General features: G+C 36.5%; 1 protein-coding gene across 6 annotated transcripts in view; it reads right to left on the bottom strand.

Moving 5' to 3' along the window:
* The window catches only part of LOC128153699 (ubiquitin carboxyl-terminal hydrolase 12-like), a 32,727-nt gene that overhangs the window by 6,651 nt on the left and 4,612 nt on the right, over positions 1-21,464 (bottom strand). The window contains exons 1-8 of one of the 6 annotated variants that reach the window (XM_052813278.1): positions 16,402-16,517; positions 11,749-11,829; positions 7,322-7,535; positions 6,119-6,345; positions 4,794-4,870; positions 3,788-3,871; positions 2,931-3,128; positions 863-941 (exon numbers count right to left, since the gene is read on the bottom strand). In XM_052813278.1, coding sequence (XP_052669238.1) covers positions 863-941; positions 2,931-3,128; positions 3,788-3,871; positions 4,794-4,870; positions 6,119-6,345; positions 7,322-7,535; positions 11,749-11,829; positions 16,402-16,479 — 1,038 coding nt within the window. In that variant the 5' untranslated portion in view covers positions 16,480-16,517. Of the gene's footprint in view, positions 1-862; positions 942-2,930; positions 3,129-3,787; positions 3,872-4,793; positions 4,871-6,118; positions 6,346-7,321; positions 7,536-11,748; positions 11,830-12,804; positions 12,958-16,401; positions 16,518-21,464 lie in introns of those variants that run through there. The other 5 variants (XM_052813281.1, XM_052813284.1, XM_052813279.1 and 2 more) reach the window with 5 other exon arrangements.

Raw genomic sequence — 21,464 nt, 5'->3', positions numbered from 1 at the left:
AATCACCAGGAAATCACCCCTGATGCTCAAAGCTAAGCAAAGATTTAAACAAAAAAAAAGAAAAACAAAAAAGAAAAAAAGAGAATGTACTACATCATCTTTATTTCAACAAAATCAAGGATTTTGCTGTACCTATTTAGACACTTAGCATCAGGCCTTAACCATGGGATCTCAGAAGCAAACAGTACATTTTCATCTTTACGAAAAGCAGTTCTACTGTGGTATTTGTTCTATGGTTTGATATTTGCTTAATAATTATGTGAAATACATGGATATATAAATATTTTGGATATTAGTCTTCACAGATATGTTAGTAAAGGAAGGAAAGCAAGGAAAAATTTGCTTGAGCAGACTGTTTAAACATTATTGCAAATAGCCCAAGCATCTTTGTATACTCTCAGGACCTTATTAGTCTCCCAAATCTTTTTTTACAGTTTTTCTACACTTCAATTTGTTGGGGAAAACTGCCTACAAAAAAAGGTTAGAAATTCTTAAATGCAGTGCTGAAATGCAACTAGCACAAAGCAAGTTAACAACAAAAAGGAGCCCAAAAGGTGGGCTGAAACAAGAGCATTTCAGATCTTGAATAAGACAATTGTGGTATTTCAGCCTGAACAGGTGCGCGACACCCCATGTCTGAGGTGTCCATACAGTCCTCGTGTTCGTTTGCCCTTCTCCATACTACTTCTATAACAAAGATGCACAAAAATGCTGAAGTTTACTTTTGAAACGTCCAGAACTATTCTGTGCACAGGTTTTGCTGAAATACTTTCACAGGTGCAAAAGCTAATCCCAGACACAAAAACAGAGCTGGGGAGTGAAGCTGTCTACACTTCTTTTCACAATGTGATAGCATACCTACCTCTACAATGTCATCATCAAACAGCAACCAAAAGCCATGGCTCTTCACAATGGTGATATAATGTCCACGATTTGGACCACTGCCAGAAAAAAAGGATTGAAGACTTATTACTCTTGTGCTACAAAGGCAGGACCACTGGTCTCCCGGGTGATTCTAGCTATTACTGGCAGAGTTAGATTTCCTGGCTCTTAATGTTGTCTAATACTACTCATAACATTGTTTAGGTTCTTGGACTTTGCCAAATTGCTCAAATTAAAATTTCTCTTTGCTGCTTGCCAAATACAATATATTCAAAATACACAATTTTGTAAACATTTCATATAGTCATTCATATATTTCAAAAAACAAAATTAAAAGCCAGTTATTTCAATCACTGTTTTGTTGCATTCACCACTGCTGAGTATTTTGACCACTGTTCAAAAATTTTAATAACTGTCTGAAATATTTTATTTGCACAGGAGATATTTTTTAATTCTTAGTGTGGTTTAGCCCACGGCTGACTGCAGACAGGCTTTCTGCAATTGCTGTTCCCACTTTTCTGGTGGCAGTTTCCCAGTCTGATTCTATCTCCTACATCCTGAATGCTTACCTTGAAGGGAAGGGACAACAAAATGACCTAAATCAAAGATGGATCTGCAGAGTAAAGGCAGGCAGACTGCCCTGAAAAGGCAGTGGTTTGAGATAATAAGCTATATGGATGGAAAACTAAGAGCTATCAATCTACTAACCTCAAATTCTGAAAGAACAGTCCAGGGACACAGTCAGGGGGGTGGGGAGGGTGGAATTCCACCCTCCCCACAGCTTTACTTTTTACTTAGAATCTATACAAGGCTTTAAAATGACCTATATTCACCTCAGTTTTAGGCAAAAGAAAGTACTTCTCTAGTCCTTCCAGAATTATTCATATACTTAAACACATTACCTGCCACAGAATGAAACTTCTTTGTTTAGGGCAACTAAATGAAAAGTAAAACTATAAGGGCAAAATATTTAAAACAAGTTCCGAGAAATCAAATATTTAGAAAATAATAGTTTATCTCAAGCCTTTGGTAAGTTCCTAGTAAGAACTGAAACCAGAAGAGTCACAGGACTCCTAAGCCCCACATAAGACAATGGGTTTGAGAAGAAAAAACAAAGCCATTTAATACATCTGAATTATTAATCACCATTGTTAAAACAGATAAGTATAGTTACAGGTATGGCAAATCAAGAATCTACATAAGAAAATGCATAGGATGAGATCTTAAAATGATAAAAATAAATTAAAAAATAGCACAACTGTACCACAGCAGAAATCACCTAGAATTATATGTAGTTTATTTATACTAAATCTATGTAATATTAGTGTGTTGATTATATTGTCTTGCTCCTCACAAAGATGTTTCAAAACATTTATGTGCTGTAATAACTTACTACTTTAAAACTCACACTTCCAGAAGGCAGTTATATATATATATATATTTTTTTTTTTTTTTGCCTTCCAAAAATTTTCATCTTTGCTTTTAGAAACAGAATCAAAGCCACTACAACAAAAAAATTTTAATTAAGAGAATAAGGATATTTTTAAAAATCAGCAGTACACAGCTTATTCCACATGGTGGCACCAGCTTCTAAAAAAATTTCAATGGTTTAGCAAGTAGTAACATGAGAACTGTAAGTTAATTCTGTTTTAGTAAGTGTTTTTCCAAGATTTGTTTTTATTTCATTTAACTTTCCTGGAAAGTAGGGTTGGGGGTGGCGGTTGTTGTTTTTGTCTTTTTTAAAGACTGGTCTTACTTTGCTACAGCTCAAAGAAAAAACTTGTTTGAATTGCCACCATATTTGAAAGGTGATAAAGAGTAAACCTTACACTGTGTACTCAGAAATCAAAATTTAAAACAGTAAAAAAGTAGTAAAAAAAGACTGAAACACTTTTAAAAAAAATATTTTGAGACAACTAGCTCTGATGCTGCTTAGCTTGCTCCCTTATTGTCAGCCACTGTACTGTTATAATATGGCATATGGATGACAAACTCCTTTTAAATTTCAAGGAAAGGCATTTAAGGTCCAAAGAACAAAACCAACATACCTGCCACAGTGAACAACTACAGCCACAAGGTCATACATTCTGTCAGGATTTGTAGCATCTCCTGAAGTGTTAAAGAGCCGGAGCTCCAAGGGAAAGACTACACGGTAGGAGAGTTTGGTGTATCGATGCAGCTGGTCCATGTATTTGAACCTTTTTAAGTGCAGAGCTAGAATCATGGGCAACTTTTTCACTCTCATTCTGAACCACAAAAATATGTTAAACAAAGAACAAGGTATTAGCAGATCACCTGACACAAAGCTTTGTTCAAGAACAGTTTCAATATGAAGAAGCTTCTTAAAAGGCATCTAAAATGTTGATGAAGACTTTCAAAAGGCTGCTTTTCTCATGTATATTCCAGTGAGAACAGGCAATATTTATTCTGAAAGATTAACTACACAACTGACATCTGAATGCAGGACAACTGTCTATGTTGAAAACATCAATTTTTCGTCACATCGATGGGAAGAAAAAGATGGAATAAATCTGTCTTGCTGCTCTGGCTGTGACCAAGTATGAGGCGAGAAATAAGATTTTTGTATATAGTATTCATAGTGAAAGCAGATGGGATGGTGTTCAGTGGCTTTAAGCCGATTAATGCTAACTGGGGAAAATGCGAATGTCTGGAAGCACCAGATATAAGCTCTTCTGGGAGGAATACAAAATTAATCTCTTAATTTCTCTCTGATAAGGTTGCCACAAAGTTACTTGGTCTCTCCACTTTTCCTTACTCCCTTCCCCACCAAACACAGACCTAAACAGTCTTACATTTTCTTTTTACTGAATTCACAAGGCATATTTTTCCAACAGCTGCCTATTTTAAGAGAACATTTACATTAGCCTGAATATTTGAACCTTACCTCTTCTGTGCTTCCTGTTTACTGCGGCACTGCTCACAATAGTATTTATATTCACTGCATAGAGTTTCAGTATTACTAAATCCTCTGTGGGTAGAAATGAAGGAAAAGTCAGATAAGCAGGGATATTCAGTCAGACCATCCTGTTAAAAGTTACTGCTAATAATGCTGAAAAAACGCAGAGTACACAAGGAAGATGAAATTCCTCTTATTCACATCACTCATACCTCCCAAACACATTTTAGGTGTATTTGTCCCAGTCTTGGGATGTAGTATTAATGTTCTGCTGGAAAAATCTAGAAATTAAGTATTAACTGCATACTTTCTGGGCAGGAGTCAAACATGATAGGTAGTAAACAGCAATAAGGTGATTGTGTTTTGTTTCCAGAGGTAGCCACTCCATGTTTTCTTTGGTGGCAGACATTAAATGTTAAGACCTATAGCCATTAGCCATTGACTTGCCAAAGTCTGGATTATCTTTCAGCTCCTAGCAATTATACATCCATTATCAGCTACTAAAAAGCCAGATGCTCTATGCAACTTGCAGTATCCTAGCAGCTGATAAGCCTTGGATCTAGCAGTCAAATACATAGAGCAAATTTTCATCAGCAAAAAAACCACATCGGACCACAAACATCAGGACCAGACAACTGAAATGCAACAACAATATTAAAATAAACAAGAATTTATTATGAAACCAAACATACCACGTTCAGTTTTGATAAAGCCTATGTTGTAACAAATTAAAATCCCCATAAAAGAAAGTGAAAATCAATCTTACGTACCACTATGAAATCATCGTACTCATTAACTACTAAAAACCACTAAGAAACTAACAGCTTCAAAAACCCACGAGAAAGAAAAAGCAAACAGCACTCTGAACAGAACATATTTTTCAGTAAGTCAAAGCCTAAAACTATTGCACAATAGAGCAACTAAGTAAGCTAGGCTCTTTCCTCCTGACCAAGGGCAGGTATTTTTTCCATTCCCAAATATTTTCTTCATTTACCTTAGACAGTGTGTAATTGATGTATTTTGTTCCACATCAACCGATAGATCCAGAAAGTCCTCATCTTTGCTACTAACCTTGAAAAAAAAATGAAATATTTCATAACAGTTTAGAACTGGCAGATTTCTTTTAACCATTTCTGGAATGGTGCAATGTCCTCGTTGCAAGTAGAGAGCTTTGTGATAAAAAATAAAAATACACACAAACAGGGGCCCTTTCTTGAGGTAAACTATAACTGAAGAAATAATCTGATGTGTTGTTACAATCCAGACAGGAATATTAAAAAACAAAACAAAACAAAACCACCCCCACCTCCCCCCCCCCCCAAAAAACCCAAAACCAAAACCCAGAAAAAAACAAACCCAAAAACCTTTCTTGCAAAACATCTCTCCCCCTTGAGACTTCAAGACACATCTGCTTACTTCACTGGAAAAAACAAGTTTTTAACCACTCAGAGCTCTCTGAGCTGAAGAAGCTTTAACCGTATTCCACTCTGCTTTGTAGACTGATACAGCTTTCTGCTGCATTTCAGAGTTTAACAGTAAATACTTACGGGAAATGCAGAAACAGGCAGATGGGTTTTCAATTAAATGGGTTAGCAGTTAGGAAAACCATCTTCCCATTTGTGGAACAGTCACATTTAATTTCAATTTCTTGAGACAGAATCTTATTAATGTCATTTTTAGAGCTTCTATTCACCACATAGCCATAATTTTAGATTTAAAATGCCAAGAACAGTCATTTCAGTTGTAATCACTTCTCTTTTTTTTCTCTTCCCATCTGGGTTTTCATTTTTTTAGAAATATTAGATCAGACACAGCACATGTCTAACTACAAATTCCTGGTCTGAAGGTGGTGTGGTTCTTCTAATTCTAGACTTTGTGGAACTTCTTTTGCTCTCAAATAGAGTGGCTATGGACCAGCACCAAGAAGCATAGACTTCCAGTTCAAGAAATTCAGTTAGTTAATCCCAGACTTAAATAGTGAGCAACTCTCATGTAGAAACACAACATAAACTATCAATCACTGACACAGGAAATAACATGAAGACAAAAAGGCAGCTTATATCAGCCAGGTGCAGACTGCCTTGATGGAAACAGGGAGGAGGAACAGAAAAACACTACGCTTTTTCTGAGAAACATACCTTAATGAGTATTGGTTTGAACATAGAGGTGATACAGTCATAAAATAGGCTATGCTCCATATTTTAATAGAGAGAGTGCAATTTCATCTATCCTAATAAATGAAAAAGTGTGCTTAGTATTAGGGAAAGTGATCCAGAACCTGTGAAAAATCTAAGAGGTTTTGTTTTGTTTTAAACGTACAGCCTCACAGTTAAGACATCTGGTTTCATTGGTTAGTGTTCCTTGGAAGATTTCATGGACCCACGTCAGATCAGTCTTGTCTCCTTCTTCGCTCTCAATGCTGCCATTCTGGAGTTTGCCATTCTGCTTCTCCTGCTTCTTCTCTTCTTGTAGTAAGTCAGCAATAGTGTTAAGTAGGTAGTTTAGGAATTCATGTGCATCCTGCTGCATATAGTTATCAAATAATTCTGGAAAGGAAGAGATCAAGGAGAATGAAAGAATACAGATACTTCATAATATCAAGTTACTATGCTTTTAGCAATCAGTGCCTGCCCTTCCCCCTTCTCTACCCTATTATACAATTGTGGGTTACACTGTTAAGAGTCTTTGAAGAATTGTACTTTGTTGTTCTCACAGTGGATGTAAGGTTACCCTCACCTATTCCTCGGGTTGCAAGAAACAGGCAGTTGAAAAATAACATAAAGGAAACTTAGTTTGGGCATTTCTTGGAACTGAAGAAAACCACGATTGGTTTGGGGGTTTTTTTTGTTGTTGTTGTGTTGTTTTTTTTCTTTGGGGAGGGAGGGAAATAAAGAAGTTCAGATGTGTTGCCTTGGGCCATTAGTTCATTAAGTCCAGCATCAAGGGGCAAAAATCCCCTACTATAAGTTTGTTATCTTTTCAAGTTCAAGCAGAGATGATAAATCAACATACAGAACTTTTCCTCACAAAGTAGCCCTGGGAAATAACCACCAGCTCTCATCACAAGCAATTTATCTTACCGCAAATGTAAGAAAGCAGGCTAAGAGTGGTTAAGTCTCCTTAGAGAGTTCAACTTTGACCAACTCCATGAGGTCTGTTTAGCCCATGACAATTTCTAGCAATGACCTGAAGTGTGCTGACTTGCAGCAGACCTCTACAGAACATGATGCCAATGTGGAATAACTGGAGTACTGAGACTTGTGTACATGCTCTGTACCTGGTCTAAGCAAGTACAGAAACAAAGATACCTAGATAATCCTCTTATGACACAGCACAGTTCTGATATAATCTCTGTTCCTATGCTACAGAGGTGGTGAAATTCACACCACAAGCAGGAGTTCAAAAATCTTCCAGAAATCTGTTAAAACTTGATAATTTGGACTCGCTCAAAAAGGAAGTTATGTTTACGTTTTATGTGCTCCAATGCTTAAATCTGCATAAAAATTTCATTCATTCATTTACCATTTTCTTTCCTCAATCGGGAAATAAACTTCTTGGGTGGGATGACTCCCACCTTCTTCTTTTGTGTAGCAATACTGTTGAAGAGATCAGAGAGGCATGTCAGGAGGCTTTCCTTCTTTCGAGGCTGCACTTTGTATGCCAAAACTTTTTCCCGAAATGGACGACAAAAATAAAGTGCCTGTAAGACTGAGTTGCAGTAGCAGGTATTGCCGAACTGGTTAAAACAGAACAAAAGGAAAACAAATGTTTTCATATTAGGTCTGTTAAAAAGTAATATCAGAAAGAGGTTGCTCATTAAGAATGTCACATACTAAAAATGGAAAAATTGTCTGTCAGAGTTCATTTACTGGGGAAATACTAGTAGGCACGGTGTAAAAGACTCATCCCTGTATCACCACACCTGGTAACAGCAAGAAAAGGAAGAGAAGACAACAGTCACAATGATACTGGGCACAAAAAAAAAAAAAAAGGCAGGAAACCACTGACAAAAAAAATCCAATTGAGGGCTCATCACAAAATCAAAACTGCTGGAGACACAGCATGCTACTAATCCTGACAGGGGACCTCCTGCTGTTACTGATGTGGAGGGGTGCCAATGATACAGCAGAACAGAGGGACAAAAAAACAGAAAAGGGAAGAGACAGCATCCATCAGCATCACTGTGTCTCAACTGTATTATAGTAACAAGAGCTCAGTGCATGAACTTGTATGTTAGATTTGCCTGTGTCAGATACACAAAGTACTTTTTAGAGAAAGTTAGCAAGGTACATGTTAAATATTTCCTGTTTATAATGAAATATTATGAGAAGTACATGATGCAGGCAAATTCAAAGAGCAGCTGTTTTACATCTGCCATATCTGAAGGCAGCGTCATTTTAGAGAAAGGAGGACAGCGATAACAACTTCCAGAGGCAGTGTTCCACATTGCTTAACAAGAAGAAAAACTCAGACTGCTGAGATATTAGCATATCATCCACAAGAAATACACCATAGGGTTTTTTTGAGTTGTTTCTTTGCAATTTATTGTGCAACTGTATCGTACAATGCTGTTGCTTCAAAAAAGTGAAACAAGTTCTGGGTTTGCCAGTCCCCAGATATTCTGGTAGCGAGATTCTGCATCTCAAGAGCATTGAGAGCAAAATACTTTAAATAAACAAAACGAGCATATAAATCTGACTACAGAACACAGACTATTTTGTTAAGTGATACTCAGAGAATACGGCTGCTACTGTTCACCCAAATTTGGTGTGATCACTGTAACAGAATGATTTCAAGTTAATAATCAGTTTGCTGACTGAAACAGAAATTCGACAGTTTAATTCATACAGCTAAAAAGGTTACAGCAGTATGGTTACATTAACATTAATTTATACCATATGCAAACAACACGGAACAACAGTTAAAACTTATTGACATGAGGAAAACAAATATGCAAGCTGAACAAACATATGAATTAGGATGGAACCTAATTCATATGCTTGTTAGTGACCTAGGAAAACAAATAAGCATCATGCTAACTAAATTTGCATACAAGACAACTACCAAAAGTCTGATTAAATATTGTTTTCAGATGAGGTATCTAACATATTTGTTTGTAATACTGCCAGAAAATTAAGAGACAGAAGAAACTAGAAATTAGCCATCTTAAAAAAAAAAAAAAAAATGGAAGGCATGGTGCATCTTAAGTCAAAAAAGTTTACAAAGCAAGTAGTTAATGAGATTTCAGGACCGTATTCATGGAGAAATCATGTTAAAAAGCATGAAATCAACTGGTTATACATGTCCTGCTTTAATGCTTCTCACACAGAGAGAAATTATTAGAACCAAACTAAATGGAAGAGTTAAAGGAGTTAAAGAATTAAAATACCATCCAAATAGCTTTAAAAATTCCTGACAGTAAGATGCAAGATGCTTTGCAGTAGTCAAAGTGATACAGTGAAAAATTCATTTTATGGCATGCTTTAGGTTTTAAAAATGTCCTTCTAAACTCTCATTGTTTGCTACCACCTTTACATAATGTGGAAGAACTTTTATTCCCGAAATCATTATCTTGCATGTTAACATTTTAGATATTTTACTGCATGCCAAGTACTTTACAAAAAGACCATGTGACGCATTTTATTTCAGCAATTCTGACTCTTCTTCCTGATAGAACAAAATCCTTCCAACTTTGAGCAATTCAGGGCCTTGGGAAACTTCTGAATATCTCAATTATTGATCTACGCTTCTCTGTATTAGAGAGTTCTCCAGAAATAAACAGTATTACATAGCAGTGTCACACTTTTAAACTGCAATTGGTTTGCATTTAGAAGTACGAAGTAGTCAGATCTTTCCAACCATAACCTTAACTTTGCTAGAAATTCTGCCTGAAAAAAAAACAACAGAGGGCTCTAACCATTTGTCTTTGACAGAACCCCAAAAACCAGGTTGGCAAGGCAGTTCTCAATGGGCTGATGAATATTTCCAAACCTGGAGCTACATGCACAGATCAAATACACAAATAGTGTATAAAGTCTAATGTGACCTAAAACACAAATGAAAAACAGGTACAAACACATAGGTGTTTAAATTTTTTTGTCATGGTTTCTCTGGTATAAATAAATATTTTAAATAGATGCCAAAACATAGGAGTTTTTGCTTAAAAGTGACTGTGTTTAGAGTCAACATTACCTAACTTCATAAGAACTTGTAAAATTTTACACTTTAAATGTAAAAATAAAGTTTGATGGCTTATTTTAAGATAAAAGCTTCTTAAAATGAAAACTGAAATTAAATTCTGGAATGAAAACATTGTTTCATCCCTCTTGCACTTCAGTTCAACATTACGCGTGATCTATTTTAACAGGCTGTCAGAAGGAGCAGTCAGACCCTTCTCCCATACGTTGCTAAAGCCGCTGCAGAGCAGTTTGATCACAGGCAAGCTGGTTCAGCTCACTGATCCAAAGAGAAAATAACTATTAAAAAAAAAAAAAAAAAGTAAAGCCTCCACTGTCCATGGCTTCCACACCTGATTCTATGTGCAGTGCAACCACACATTTACTAGTATTGATGCTGAAGCCATGAAACTGTCCTCTTTAAAGTGCTCCAATTAACTTCAAATCATGAAAGAACTAGAAATAACTTAGGAAAAAGCTCTGCAGAACAACAGCATGAAAACGATTATCCTAAAGAAACTGGTTGCAAGGAATAAAGCACAACAGTATTAGTCATATTTTGTCCTTCAAAACAGAGAATGGATGTGGTTATAATAATTCTGGTTATTTTTAGAATGCTATTTTTCCTCTTCACACTATTCATCGTGCTGCTATTTATGTTACAATTGGAGATGCCTTCCATTTTTCTCATTATGGTGCAAACCTCAGCAGCTTTGGAATGGCCATTAACACCATACTTAAGGAATATAACTCAGTGTGTTTAGATAGTTTGGTGCCTGAGAACACAAACTGCTAGAAACCCACACAGAAGTCTATTAAATGAGTTTGTAACGAGCTGCAACAAATAACACTTTAGTAGCTATGTTAACTTTATTTGATGCGTCAAAAGATAGATCATCTTTCAATTTTCAACAAAATGTACCTAGATGACCAGCAAACAGAAGTATACTTATGTTTCTAGTGAGTTTTGCCAAAATTATATTTTCACATCATAAATATGATGCCACAGAACCACTGTTTCTATTAACTAACTTCCTATATCTATTGGTAAAAGATGTCACAGGTGCAACAGCTGCCTTTCTCCTCCAGGAGCACTGGCAAGATCAACATCAATACTCCATTCTCTCCATAGTTAATCTACGTAGACAATCCTTATTGCCCAACAGATCCCAGTTAAGTCAGACCTATACAACTGACAGATACAAAAAGATACATCTTTTTAGAAGGATTCACTGTTACACCAGGCTGTCAAAAAATAAAAAAAGGGGTATTACCACATGTAAGAAAATTATCAACCACATCAATGTCATTCATCCCCTGGCCATGTCCTCACATACAAGAGCTTCCACTAATCCCACGAGTAATGTTTTTAGAAAAGTAACACACTTTCATTTTAAAACCTCAAGGCTCCTACACCCTGCAGCATCAGTATAAAATCAAATCTCTCTTCTCTAGAAGAGCATATGAGCAATGTACACACTTTATTAGTTAACGTCCTTTCCAGCTAAACACTAAAATTGTATAATTAAAAACATACCTGAGTAGGAAGGTTTCTCTCAAAGGCTTTATAATAAATATACTTATTTTTCTGTATTGAAGATGAAATTTATATCTTGGTTAATAACAAGGCATAGCACCATATTGCAGGATGTCTTAAGATCCCACCTTAAGTTAGAAGTGTTCATAGATAAAGATCTAACAGAGAATCCTGTTAAATTCAAAATTAGGATAGGAATTAAAACCCAGCATTTCAACCATAGAAATTTCACTTACATTGACCAAGCCAAAATAATGCTCATTCACAGGGAACTGTTCAGGACCAATCTCTTTCTCCAAAGCAGAGGCATTGGCGCCCTATGAAGAAACAGTATGTTTATGTTAGGGAAAAAAAAAAACCACTTCCTAAAAAAATCCAACAGAATTCATAATACTCCTATAAAAACAAAGCAGCTAAGAAAATAAGTTATTTCCATTGAGAATTAGCATCTCGTGTTTCCTATGTTCTTAAAAATGAAATCAATATGATGCTCTATTATTATAAAAGGTACTATGGTTTCACTTAAAAACTCAACTTCTTCAGCCCAAGTTAGAGCTATCTGATTGAACAGAAGGGTTTTTTGCATTTGAATTTCTTTGAAAGTTAACAAGAAATTTGTCCTCACTTAAGACTTCAGGTTAGTCACAGTGACCTAGAAACACCAATTTAAATTTAGCCAAGAATGCATTGTAAAAATAAAGAAACTTGTAACACACAGAGAACTTTTAAACCTAGAGGACAGAAACCATATGGGCTATAAATCCCACGACAGAAAAAACATCTTTTGGGGATGTGGACTGCACAAAAGGTTTGATGTGGCTGTTTATTATTTGCATCTCATATAAAGAATTCTTGAAAAAATCTTGCTTTCCCTGACACTTTACATTAGAAATACTACAATTTTCTAACTTACTTTCTGGAAAGTACTATGGACAAGTGAAACATGATTACAGAAACCAAGAATGGAAAGAAAAATTTTATCAGACATTCCTCAAACTCAGATCACCTCAAAGTGCTTTGGCTTTGCTACCCTCAATTTAAGGGCCATGTATTAAACTTACAGTGTATTTTGATACATCCTTGAGTCTCCAGCAATATAATGAGCATAGAACATCCTATTTTATATACAACTGAAAAATACCACTACACATCTATATGGTCTTACTTGTCACACAAAATAAGAACTAAAGCACACCAAAATTCTAGTTTCAATTTTAACGTTGTCCCCTTCAAATTCAAAGTGGTTTATGCATCTCTTTCCATTTTCCCCCACTTTTTTAATCCACCAGTACCTTATAGCTGAGCTCCCACTTGGGATTTGGTACCTTCCCTCATACCACTCCATCTTGTCCTCTAGTGTTTCTTGCTGATCTTCCAACAGTCCTTAGCTGCATCTGTGCTGTTATCCAAGGAGTTACCATCATTCAACGCAGAATCCAAGCACTTTGGATTCTTGACTTCTCCAACTCACTCCACCTATAACCTTCTGCGAACAGTAAACAGCAATCCCTCTGCAAAGGTGAGCCACCTTAAAACACCTCAGAAAAGCACTGAACAAACAAAAACTACAGTCCAGCAAAATTCATCTATTTCCCTGAAGCTAGTAATGTTTTTTAATTGCTGAGCATGTATTTCAATCATTTCCCTTACCATTCTGCTTTAATATAAACCACAGACAAGTGGAGACTGTATAGACAGTTCCATCTAGATTGTCTTCAGCAAAGAAATAACTAAAAATTTTCTAAGAAACAGGAAAGAAACCAAGAAATAATTTAGTTTAACAGGAGGAATGGAAACTCTGTAGTTGGATCTCCCACATCAGATTTACAGTGAATTACATATATCAAAAAAGACAGAAAATGAGGAAGGCTCAAAATTGGGTACTATAAAAAAACCACAAAAACATTCACTAGGTGCCGACAGATTTACAAGCAAGACTCTCCGCAAGCAGCAATTACACAGACATTTTTTGAGGCATCAGTGCCAGTTCAAGCAGCTCCTCTCATTTGTTTCCCTACGTCCATTCCCTGCCTCCAAGTACCTCTCTTTCCCTCCACTATCTCCCCTCAAAAAACCCAAACCAAACCTAGACATAAGAATAGCTACCTGCAAAGAAGAACTGCTGATACAGCTCTCTCCAAATGCTGCTTCAGCTCTTCACTTACATTGTTCTGATCAACACTGACTTTGGGTAATAGCATAACAGGAGATTATAACCTACGTGCTATGTAAATGCACAAGAAGAGATGATGCTGGTTTTGAAAAATTTTCAGTCTTGAAATCAGAACTGACTGCTAAATGAGGTTCCTTTACTCTTACATTCTGCATGTTTCAAAATTAAGGAAGGGATATATGTAAAATCTGCAAGCTTGTGAAGTTCAGTTTAAATTTCTCTCAACAGTCTTCTCACCTCCTCCATGACCTCCAATATAGTATTAGCGAAACGCTGGCAAAACAGACAACTAAAGCACGTACCACAACTTACAGAACTAGTGAAACTAGACAACCTGAATACTCCAGTCTGTAAAGCAACATATGGAATAAATATCTGAACAAAGAAATAAAAGCATAAGGATTGTAATTTTTAATAAGACTATGCTATAAAGAATTTAATAACCTACCATAAACCAGTGTTGCAATTCAACTAAACCACCAACCTGTATTCCACATGTATCTACCCATTTAATCTAACAGGTTACATGTGCCTTTTTTTCAATGGTTCCATGTGTCTACTGCCAAAAATTTGTAAATTTGGGTAAGTTAACTGCAGGGGGAGATAAAAAAATTAAGGTTTCCTTAATAAATACTAAAGTTAAAGTCAATCAGCCACAGAAGCTAAATTAACCTAACATTTAGTTGCAATGTTTCTGAAGTTTCTTGTCAGAGAACATTTTAAATTAGCATACCAAAATCATTAAAAAAACCCCCAGGACTCAACGTAATTGTGGGAGGGATCAAAATCACAAACTAGTCATAAATAGTTCTGAAGATGCAAACTTGCAAACTAAATAATACGTAACATACTGAAGAAGCTCTAGAAAATGCACATGCCTAGCATACCATGATAAAATAACTACATTGCAGAGTATAGAGTGATTTATCACGGGAGTCAATGTCCAGGAGAACTATACTACACAAGGCAACGAGTACATAGGGAAAAAAGCAGCACTTTATGGTGACAGCACAAGTTCGCCTTGGTCAAGTTTCAGGATGGAAATACATGACATGTTTGTGAGTAAGGCTGCATAATTAGAGTCAAAGTTCAGCTACTCACAATCCGTGATCTTTGCAACTAAATTTGCAAATAGCAAATTAACCAACTGGAGACCAAATCTAGTGTAGCACGAACTGTGTCGTGCTGTAATGAAGCCTAATAAGCAGCTTTGTTTTCAGGCTGGTAAGTGTTATACACATTTTCCCACCACCAAAAGAATTTTTCCATCTGGATAAATACTTCTGCCTCAGATCACGTAAGTATTTGCTCATAAGAAACAATACACACTTTGTAATTTTGTAAACATACAAGTCACATTTCTCATCTAGAAAAAAAAAAATCTAACCCAAGTGGCAAGTGTCCTAAGAACGAAAATTTATATTTGATTATTTGGGGAATCAAGAGAGATGCATCTCTTCTGGGGTGCCACAGACAAACTATTCTGTATCTTACAGTACTTTACACATCTAAAAACATAAGAAAATCAATACTGTTTTGCTAAACTATGACATACATTGGGAGCAATAAAAAATGACAAGAAAAAAAAAATTACTAATACATACCAATTGAGTTTGCTTGGCATACAAAAGCTAAGCAAATAACGTACACTAAAGTACAGCTAAATATAAAGCTTAATGCATGAGATTATTATTGACTTCTCATTGCTAGTGCAAGACAAATAAATACATCTTATAAAAACCCCAGAAGTACATCCTTGAGACTTCTAGGAGGCCCAAGAAAATGTTCTCAAGCAACTGCTCTGCTACTCCAGTTCAGGAAGAGATGATACAACTTTCTGTACACAGTTCTGTGAGCAGGAACAAAACACAAATTTATACAGTCAACACATAATTACCCGACAAGGAAAACATCCCCCTAGTTTAACTAAAGTGGTAATACTGTTTTACTTATATAATTGGACTCTCGGAGACATGCGAATTTAACACTTCCATATTGGTGGGGGAGGTGACAACTAAAGTTTCAGCAACTTGTAATCAGGATTTATACTTTTCTAGAAATTACTGTGACTTAAAATGTTGTCTCAGAGGTTGGTTGCACTTTTCAAGAGCTCCCCTATTCTGTTCAGACCCCCACTAGCAGAACTGACTTTCAATCTAGAGAGCAAGCAAGCTTAGCTCAGTGAGTTTCTGCAGATTAGTCAAATAGAAAAATGGAAAGCTGCCTGGCCCATCTGAACTATCACCATCTTAGCAGTTCAGAATAATAGATACAGCTAACAACAGCCAAGATGACCCCAAGAGATCAATACTAAAATATTTTGTCGTAGCTGCAGTAATTTTACTTTATGCATATTAGCTAATTAAAAAAGGGACCTACCCAAGAACATTTGTGCTCACTGATTTCAATCAGAAAAGACAAAGAACACCATTAAAAAAAAAAAATCTCATACACTAAATTTTAAAGTATCAAACAAAAGCACAGGGAATTGTTAATATTCAAGTTTTCCTCCATTTTTCATACCAACTCAGTGAGGGACATCACACCAACATTAGATATGTATGAGATACAGGGAAGATAGGATTAATTGAGTAAAACTAATATTTACCCAAAGAACACCAAAAGGTCTCTAAGGCAGGTTTTGTTGAGTTTGGTAAAGCAAAAAGGTATGATAAAATAAAAAGGGATGTGAAAGACCAGTTTCAAAAACTCTTACCTGAGGTAGCTGTCTAACCACGTCATCACAGATTAAATGATCCCACAGTATAGCTGAAATTTTAACTGAATAACCCATCGAAACCAGAATAGAGATCTATCAAGTCTTCCAACTTGTAAGCTGTGAGTCCTTTTTGCTCAGTAGCAAAGTCTTAAAGATTTATTTCCAGTTCAATACACCATGCAAGTGGAAAAAAATAGTAGCAGACTTCTATTTCTTAGCCAGGTTACACTGCTAAGTCATTGCATCACCAAAACAAGCTAAGAAAGAAGTATGCTTAGGCATTACGGTCTCTTACAAACTCTACAGTTTACAACCACTCCTGCAAAGAAAATTAGTATTTTCCCTGGTCTAGATTTAATTGATTTCAGAAACTGGAAATGTATCAACAGTTTGATAAATACTTCTATGCCCTTAAACTTATTTGAATTTGTAATTATTCTTACAGACAAATGGCTTATAGATTGCATTCACTTATCTGACAAGAATCATAAGAAGAAATTATTGTTGGAAGATGAAGTTATCACTTTTCTATTCACTATACATAAGTAGCTTTATGGTAGAAATTATAATAAGGCCCAGAACTTAAGAGTTCTTCTGAAGCTATTGATGAACAGAAGGAACATCTGAGAGTGATTAATAATGACTGCATAGCTCAGAACATGAACTACGGTCAACTGATGAGAGAAATCCACGTCTGGCATCCACACAGTTCTTGCTTCAAGTTATAACTTTTTCCCTTTTTAGTACTATAAATTTTACTAAGTTTCAGTGAAGTCCTAATCCTCCACAAAACTTGGCTGAGAATAAGCGGACTATTATTACAGATGAACCAACGTTACCAGTCAAAATTTTTTATCCTGAACTAACACTTTCACACTTCGAAGGAATTCACACTTCCATTTTTAAGTATCTACTTTTTGCTGCTATGAAGGTAACTTTGCAGACGTGGGAATGGTTATAAAAGCAACATCCTACTATCTTGATAAGCACACAAGCAGACCTTATGAGCATGAAGCAGCTGCTGCTGTAGCTTCAGTAAGAAAAGGATCAAAATTAGCACAACACTGGGTCAGTATCCTTGCTGTTATTCAGAGCTCTTGTCAAAAATAATCAGGTCAATGCTGTACTGCTGCTTGAGCAAACAGTGAGCAGAGAGGCACTGAAGCTATGAAATGAGGGGGGGAAAAAAACCACAAAGCAGACGATGGGAAAGGGTTACGAGTGGGAAGATCCCACTGTCCTCTTTGCAACAGCCTTGAGATTTGGTGAGGAGAAGCAGAGTAGTTTATGGCATTTACCATTGCTAAACTGCAGTTTTAAGACAGCACACGAGGAGGGCTCAGGCAGCTGTCCTGCACATTTTGGAGGGTGCTGGTTTCATATCTGCTTTGACTGAACGCGGCGGGAGCGTCTCACATTAGCACAATCCACTAGCTATTAGCAATTGGGTGTATTTTCTGAACTGTAGAGGTGGATGTGTGACATTTATGGGATAGGCTGGAAGAGTGAAAGAAGTACAGTAAGAAAACAAGAAGAAACTATCATGAAAGAAGAGGGATAGTAAATGAAGATACAAAAAATATAACCATTAAAATAGTCATTGAAGGTGGCTACAGTGCAAGCAGCATTTATGATGTGCTCTAATTATACAGTGTTTTGAAATTACGCAGGAAAATCCATGCAACAGCAAATTGTCAATGGATTTAGAACCATTCTATAACCACTCATTACCAGTTCAACATAATGGGACAAAATACTAAATATCTGCCTGGTTTCTTAGAAGGACATGGAAATGTAGATACCTAAACAGACAGAACACCTGTCAAACAAATGCTACTAGAGTTTTTTAAATGCGAACAAGGATGAAGCAGTTGCTTCAAGTACAGGAAAAGGAAGTAAGTAGAACCATGAAGCCCTTCGCATCTTTTCAAAAAAGACAACCATAAACTTGCAGTTTGTTTCTTTTTTTGATACTAATGATCCTGACAAAATCTACAAGAAGTCTGAGCAAGTCATTGCTGTGCTTATTTTGGGGCACTCCACCATTCTAGAGGCTCCACTTACAGTTCATTTGTACACAGCAGGAGATTTTCAGAAGAGAACTCTTAAAATCTGGATGTGTATGTATTACTGCTTCTGAAGTTCCAGAAAAATTCCTATCTGTACATCGTATAATGTTTAAACTGTAGTTTCCTATGCTTGCCTATATAGTTCAGCTGCTTTAGCCCTATCTAAAATACACACAAGACTAATCTCATCACCAGATTACTTCTAACGAGCTAGAGAGAATCAGTTAATTTAAAACACTCTCCATATGGTCCATGGAAATTTGAAGACACAGCCTTTCTTCAAGGATAAATTACTATTTTTTTAAGCTCAGTGCAAAGTATTAATTTCCACAATATATGCATTTTACACAAGCCTTTTATCCTTCTCCCATTGCAATTAATATCATTCAGGTCAAATGAAGTAATTAAAGCACTGCAACTTAGGATATCCCTAAACTTTTATTACAGCTGCATGCACACCCAGAAGCTGCATAGCATGGTTGGTATAACAGCCTTGTTGAAATAAAAATCCCTTATGATATACTAGCTTGGGCTCAACACCATACTAACTCAGCTTTTGGATTGGAACCAGCTTATTCCCACTGAGTGCATGGCATGCACCTGCCTGCAAAAGACATTTCCCTTAAAGAAAGACAAAAAGGGGAAAGATATCTAGGAGATATTTCCGTGTCCAGAACATATCCGGTACACAAGTCTTGCTTAAGTCTCTAATTATTCATCTGACTCTTTCTTTTCAACTAATTAGAGTAGGGTAAGATTTAGCATTTGAAAAAAGCTGGGAAGCAGCTTTCAAGTTGTGTAGAAAGGCTCCAAGGGCAGCCTTTAAGATTAGAAAAGCTGGTTAAATATACTGCATGACTGAAGAATGATTTTTAAAGAGTGAACAAACCAAACAAAACAAAAAGGGGGGGGAGGAGAACAAGTAGGCCAAGCCAGAGCTACCTAAAACCTTTCAGGAGAGAAATCTGAATGAGATGATGCATTTCATAAAGTTTGCCTGCACTTACTTTGCTGTATTAGCCACGATAATAGCTCCAGCTTCAGGACTATTAAAACTACCATGTGGGGGACTGTAGAAAGGAGCAGAACTGGGGTTGTATTTCTGAAAGTTTACAGAACATACTGTCATGATTTTCTAAACACAGAATTAGATGTTGCTTCCCCATCCTTTAAAACTCCTTGGCTGTGTAGCACTGAAGTCAGATAAAAAGAATTATCAGCTCAGCTATCACTCACTACGATTTAGCGTTTGAAATTATCCCTTTTCATGCATCTAGGAAGGCTGCCACTCTAGGCATAACAAATTATGGTAAATTGAACTTTGGATTCCACCACTTTGCATGCTTATGCAGGCAAAACAAACTGAAAATCTTGAAAGGAGCAGGTGTAACAGTGTCACAGACCTTCCAAGACTCACGCTTCCAAATACTACAGAATCTTCTTAATCGTTTGGTGTGCATAGGAAAGGCTGGCCTTGCCCACTCTTCAACAGGGAATAAAGCTTACCGAGCACTCTGGCTACTACCAATATCATGGAGACCACAGTGAAATTAGAAAGTGCTGTATTTCAAACTAAGTTTACTACTATGAAGTGTTTAAAACCTGAAGTCTTAGAGTGTTTTTAAATAAATTAATACAGAATGCTTTGTAAACTGTTTCACATAAATGTTTATTCAATTAGGAGCTGGTCTTGCAAGGTCCACAAGATCTATGCCTCACAGAAGTAAAGCAAGTCATATACACTTGTGAAATTCTGTAATTTTATGCTCTTTAAAATTACACAGTAAAGCTAGGCTCCAGTAAAAAGAACATATGGAAAGAATGCTGCATTAAGGGTAGGAAGTACAGAAAATACTGCTTAAGAGTCTCGACCTTTGTATTGTGGTACTGTAAGCAACCTATTTCCCCCTTCTTAGCCACTGTCTCTGAGATTACGGAAGTGTTCACAGCTAGTTCATCCACCTGAGAAGAGCTCCGCAAGATTTCTCCTGACCTTGGGTTTCTCTCAAATGACCTAGTAACACAGTAAGAGTAGATGTCTTGCTAGCACAGCTTTCAGATATTTCACAGCTTTTTGGCCCTCTAGAAGAACAAACACAAACAGATCTACAGGTGTACTCAAGGCCCAGTGTTTACCAGTGTTGTTCTTTTGTCAGTTGGTAATAAGATTTTATCACGATCTTCACACACCAAACAGTGGAGGAACAATAGTGTAAAGAGTGAGGAAGTAGATGCTGGTGGAAGGCAAAACATAACGCTACAGATTTATGAATAGGTTCTAACTTCAGACATTACACATGTACAGGTTAAACAGGCACAGAAGTATGGCAGTAAAAATCAGACACAGGGCCCATCAAGGGATCCGAATGTGTATATATTCACAAGTTGGTGCACAAGAGGTCAAGTGGATGAATCATAGAATGGTTTGGGTGGGAAGAGACCTTTAAGGTCATCTAGTCCAACCCCCCTGCCATGAGCTTCAACTAGACTAGGTTGCTCAGAGCCCCGTCCAACTGTGCCAGTGTTTCACCACCCCCATCATAAAAAATGTCTTCCTTCTATCCAGTCTGAATCTATCCTCTTTTAGTTTAAAACCATTACCCTTTGTCCTTTCACAACAGGCCCTACTAAAAAGTTTGTCCCCATCTTTCTTATCAGCCCCCTTTAAGTATTTACTAGGAAAGGAGCTGAAAATATAAAATACGACATAAGAAACAAAACGTCATGATCTACAGTGCAGCCCTTTATTTTGGCAACAAGTCTAGGAATCTCCCAAATTGACATCTGTAAGAGCAAATACTGAAAGCCATTTATTTTTTAATAGGAACAAGATACTAAGTGATGTGCATATAAACACAGATTAATTCAAGGTATTAAAAGCATTTGCTCTAAATCCTGATTAAAGAACAAAACAAGAAAGATTCAATAATACAGAGCACCTCTTGAACTACCTACACCTTGTTATTTTAACATCTTTTCCCAGGTATTCAT

The sequence above is a fragment of the Harpia harpyja genome, chromosome 18 (genome assembly GCF_026419915.1).
Source record: "Harpia harpyja isolate bHarHar1 chromosome 18, bHarHar1 primary haplotype, whole genome shotgun sequence".
NCBI lineage: Eukaryota > Metazoa > Chordata > Aves > Accipitriformes > Accipitridae > Harpia > Harpia harpyja.
The sequence above is the reverse complement of the archived record's forward strand: the minus strand, read 5'-3'. Positions and strand labels throughout refer to the sequence as shown.